General features: G+C 38.2%; 1 protein-coding gene across 1 annotated transcript; it reads right to left on the bottom strand.

Moving 5' to 3' along the window:
• Positions 1 to 2968: 2968 nt before the first annotated feature.
• Positions 2969 to 4717, bottom strand: LOC5564517 (translin). The gene is made up of 4 exons (XM_001648807.2): positions 4491 to 4717; positions 3769 to 4069; positions 3625 to 3704; positions 2969 to 3502 (listed from the first exon to the last, which is right to left on the bottom strand). Exons 1-4 carry the CDS (start codon positions 4563 to 4565, stop codon positions 3254 to 3256), a joined length of 705 nt encoding a protein of 234 aa, XP_001648857.2. The 5' UTR covers positions 4566 to 4717; the 3' UTR covers positions 2969 to 3253.
• Between the last annotated feature and the right edge of the window lie 207 nt (positions 4718 to 4924).

The following is a 4924-nucleotide window of genomic DNA, read 5'->3' as shown; positions in this document are numbered from 1 at the left end:
ATGATCAAAAAAGTTACGCTTCAACATATAATCTTCATTCACTAAGTACACTGGACTTATTTTGAAGTGCTTCAATATAGTCATATGTCCTTTCAGTTCATTATCAGCGCTATCTAAGGACCTTCTGACTCTGATAGCACTCTTAACTGCATCCATTTGTATATAGTCATGAAGTGGAAGAAGATTTAACATGGCGTCTAACGCATTTGAAGGGGCGTTTCGTATTGCCCCAGTAATTGAAATAGTAGCAAGCATTTGTAGTTTGTTTAGCTTAGCTTGAGTAGCGACTTGTTTGGTTTTTTCCCACCAAAAAATAAATGCGTATGAAATAATGTACTCAAGATAATGTCCTCATTTGTTTCATGTGCCAACCCATATGGATTTTTGCAATGGGGGTTTGCATATGGAAAGCATGTGCGTAATCAATAGATTGTCGCCAATCTTAATTTCCATTGAAAGCATGATTATTTCATAACAAATCCATAATCCAGGCACATACTTTACATGGGCGGTCTCAATGGAGTATATTGACCGACCAAATCATTTCAATGACGGTTTTTTTTTTGTTTTTTCTTGTTAAATCCAATAATGAGCAAAACAAATAAGTGAATATAAATAAAGTTTGTTATATAGTCTGATAAACACATTAGAACAGTGTCAATATGTGTAGTACGATGAAACAATGAATTAGAATGAGCAGCAGAAGAAAACAAACCAAAAATTACCATCATTTTGGAGCGACTCTTATTGGTCTTCTACGCAATCTCTGCGGGCAGCGAGTTCATCAGTCGGTAATCTTTTTTTGCTGTTACATCTTTCAGATGAAATTCGATTTCTTCATCTGCATAAAAGTAAACATAAGATAAAACAATATCAAAGTATTGAATTTTAGCAAATATACTTTCCGATGCAGCCAAAATATCGCTGGATAAATACAGCTCAACGAGATCACTACCGCGAAACCTTCACACGGACGCCATATTTTTTGCACAATGTGCTTCAGAAGAACGTATTACTTGCTCATACTTTGAATATGTTTCAAATGCTATATATATGATACAAATAAAACTAATGATTTTGGCAATTTGAGCAATGTATGTGCAAATTCACATGAATTGAAGGAAGCTATTTTCTTGAGTGTGGGTTTAACAATGGCCGAATAGATCCAGCATATCATCTTCGGTTTCAAACCCCATTTTTTACCAAAGGTTAAGGATAGTTTAGCATCTCCTATTTTTAGAGCTGAAATGCAGATTTTACGTCTTCTTGTAAACGGTACTATTGTAGTTTTTTAGGATTTATACTTAATCCTTCATTATTGCACCATGCTAGAGTTAAGTTGAGTGCTGTTTGCATTCGCTCGGAAACAGTTTTATCGAATTTACCGCGGACTATAATAACAATATCATCTGCATACCCAATTACTTCGAATCCTTGATGCTTAAGCTTTATAAGTAGGTCATCAACAATCAGAGACCAGAGAAGAGGGGAGAGAACTCCCCCTTGTGGACAGCCTTGAACAGCTGTTACCTTTAAAACTGAATCTCCTAGATATGCTGATATTTCCCTTCTAGATAGCATCTCTTCTATCCACACAATAATTTTTTCAGGGAAGCCTCGATTTCTCATGGCGTTTTTCATCGATGTAAAACTGGCACTGTCAAACGCGCCTTCAACATCGAGAAAAGCAGCCAGTAGTATCTCCTTAGTGTCAAAAGTTTTTTTCAATTTTTGAAACCAGCGAATGAAGAGCCGAAAGTGTCGACTTACCAGTCTGATAAGCGAATTGAGCTCTACTTAAAGGCTTATGTTTAAGTATATTTGATTTAATATACTCATCTATAAGCTTTTCCATTATTTTTAAAAAGATTGATGTAAGACTTATTGGCCTAAAGGATTTTGGCGCAGCTTTATCTTTTTTATTAGACTTCGGTATAAACACTACCCGTACTTGCCTCCATTTAGTTGGAAGATATCCCAGAAGAAAGCTTGATTTGAATAAAGTCATTAGAATAGGAATGATAGTTTCCTTGCACTTTTGAAGATGCACCGGAAAAATCCCATCTAAACCCGGTGTTTTGAAAGATTCGAAAGAATCCAAAGCCCATTCAATCTTAGAATATGTAAAAATATCTGCAACTTCTATATTGGATCTATCAGATCCATTTAAAGGTTTACTGATATCTTGATTTCTTGATCGATTAGTTATGGAGAGGGATCTTGGAAAATGAGTTTTCACCATTAATTCCAAACTTTCTTGTGTATCTGCAGTGTAGGACCCATCGTCCTTTTTTAACGTTCCTAGACCATTATTATGATCCTTAGAGATAGGGATAGAATTTTTGCGAATTATCTGTCCACTCATCTTCCCACTTTACGAAATAAAGCCATAGGATGGACCAGAAAATCTTTCAGTTGTCTTCCAAACGCGAAATATACTACATCATATCACATCGAATATCGTTGTACAGTAGTTTCTCGATTTTATCACTGCTCGTTTTAATATCGCTTCAATATATCACTTTCGATTTTAGCACGGTTTTCTGTTCGATTTTATCACACTTCAATAATAGTATGAAATTCACACATTTTACATTGAAAAATGACTCTTAACAATCAATATATATCTATTTAACCCATCTCCAAAAATGTTTTTCATTTCATTCACTTTATTTCTGCAACATAAATCTCAAATTTCGATGCAAATCATATAGCAGAAAAATCCATTTTTATTTTATCACGCTTCGCTATATCACGCCAAAAAATTTTGAGTCCGTGATATAATCGAGAAATTACTGTACTTATAATCGACGGAGTAATAAAAGTTGAGTCGTTCTAACTCCAATCGTTAACACTGATTCCCCAGTTCGAAGTTCTCTGATCGCGGTAACAACATCATTAAGTGATTTTTTGTATAGAGGGAAAAGCAATTTTTATGAGGATGTCATCAACTTTCAGAATACGCATATTACTTTTTAAGAAAGTGCCTGTTAATAAGTTTATTTGAATAAATCGAAACAAATAAGGGATTTGTAAAAAAAAAAACATGATAAATTCCATAATTCTCTGCCACATTCGATGCCTTGCAAAATGAAAATGCTAAGAAATTCACGGAAAAAAAAGTATTTCATGATAATATTATGTCCCCACAGAATGGTTTCGTTCCATGACCACATCTTTTGCAATCATGGCCCATGAAGAGACACCGAAACTGCTCCAACCGTATCCGAACAACTTTACAACCCGTCATACCTTACTGCTCCGCCGGCGGCGCTGCCGTCGATCCGGTCGTCGAATCGCCCCTGAGCCCTCGAATGCTGATGTCGTACACGATCTCCTCGATCTTCTTGACATCGTACTTCAGTGCATCGAACCGCTTGCGCAGGCCATCATTCTTCAGATTCAACAGGCGGAAACCGGAATTCAGATCGGCCACAAACTTGGAAATGACCAACGGACGATCGTAGTCCCCCAGGGTGACCGAATTCGTAGCATAGCGGCTCTGAAAGTGTATAGTTCCGGTTTAGGACTAGGCACACCAAATCCGCAAAATCCACGACCGTTGTGATTTCATCAAATAAACCCCACCCTAGTGAAACAACCATGAATTCCATCAAGTCTTACCAGTTCTGACGCCAGCTGAAGAACTCCCATCAGATAATCTTCAATATCGAGGTGGAATCCATCGACCTTTTTGGTTTTCACTGAAATCATAAAAATCATTATAACTCGCATTCTCACACAATAATATTTTCTACTAATACTTACTTCCTAGAACTTCTGCCGTGGTGTCCCGGCTGACGAGGAAACCTTTCTCCAGGTAAACGGTCAGCGCCACCAGGAAGACAACCCGCTGCGTTACGAAATGCCAGTGGTCGTTGTACCGATAGTACTGACCTTCCGGAATCAGTCCAGCCAAACGTTGGTAGCCCTTGCGGCATACCTCAAACTGATTACGAGCGGCCGCACAGGCAGTGGACACTTCAGTCAGGCTGCTGTGGATCACCTGCAAGGCAATGGTAGCCTCTTTGGCGGCTTGGTCAATCTCACGGACCACTTCACGGATTTGCTGTTTAATAAACAAGTACATGAGAATTAAATATATATATTTTTTATAAGTGAAATGACTAAAATAACTACGTTAAAACTTCAAATATATTAATTTTAATTTAAGGGATCATAAGGATTGTTTTTCAACAATCTATGTTGGGTGCGAAACAGACTTTGGGTAAAGATTTTTAGATTTTTTGGTAGATAAAAAACATTTTTGCGCCTGCGGTACCGACAAGAATGTGGCAAAACTGATATACAGATATAAATGTCCTAATGATGACCTGCAAGATTGTAAATGTCTACATTTACTCGCAGTTATTGCGCAAGGCACACCAAATCCGCAAAATCCACGACCGTTGTAACAGCCCCGGAAATCAGTTTTTCAATCCCTGCCAAACCGGCGCTGCTTGCCGACTACCGAAACGCCAACCACTTACCTCGCGAAGTTCCTGCTCCTTATTGAGGTACTCATTGAACCCATCGAAAATTTCCTTGACTACAACGTTCTGCATGTTCACGGCTGCTGTAAATCACTGCTAAACTGAATAAAATAGCAAATATTTCGGTTTAATATTGAATTTAAGATATTCAATTATGTTCACGGACGGTGCACAGACGACGCTTGTTTGAAAACAAAAGAGTCGACGAGTCGACACACGAGTTCGCTACGTGACAGTGACAGACGCGACAGACGTCCCGGCGTCGTCGACTAGATACCCGTTAGTGAAAATCAACTAACGCAAACGGTGCACAGTGATACGAGAGCGGAAAATAGTCGAAAAACTGACTTGCACTATTCTGGACAAACATTTCAAAAGGGCACATCGACATTGGTAAACAATGGCTTTGCAAGACGCTGTGGGGCTCAATT

Source organism: Aedes aegypti, chromosome 2 (assembly GCF_002204515.2).
Source record: "Aedes aegypti strain LVP_AGWG chromosome 2, AaegL5.0 Primary Assembly, whole genome shotgun sequence".
NCBI classification, from domain to species: domain Eukaryota; kingdom Metazoa; phylum Arthropoda; class Insecta; order Diptera; family Culicidae; genus Aedes; species Aedes aegypti.
The sequence above is the reverse complement of the archived record's forward strand: the minus strand, read 5'-3'. Positions and strand labels throughout refer to the sequence as shown.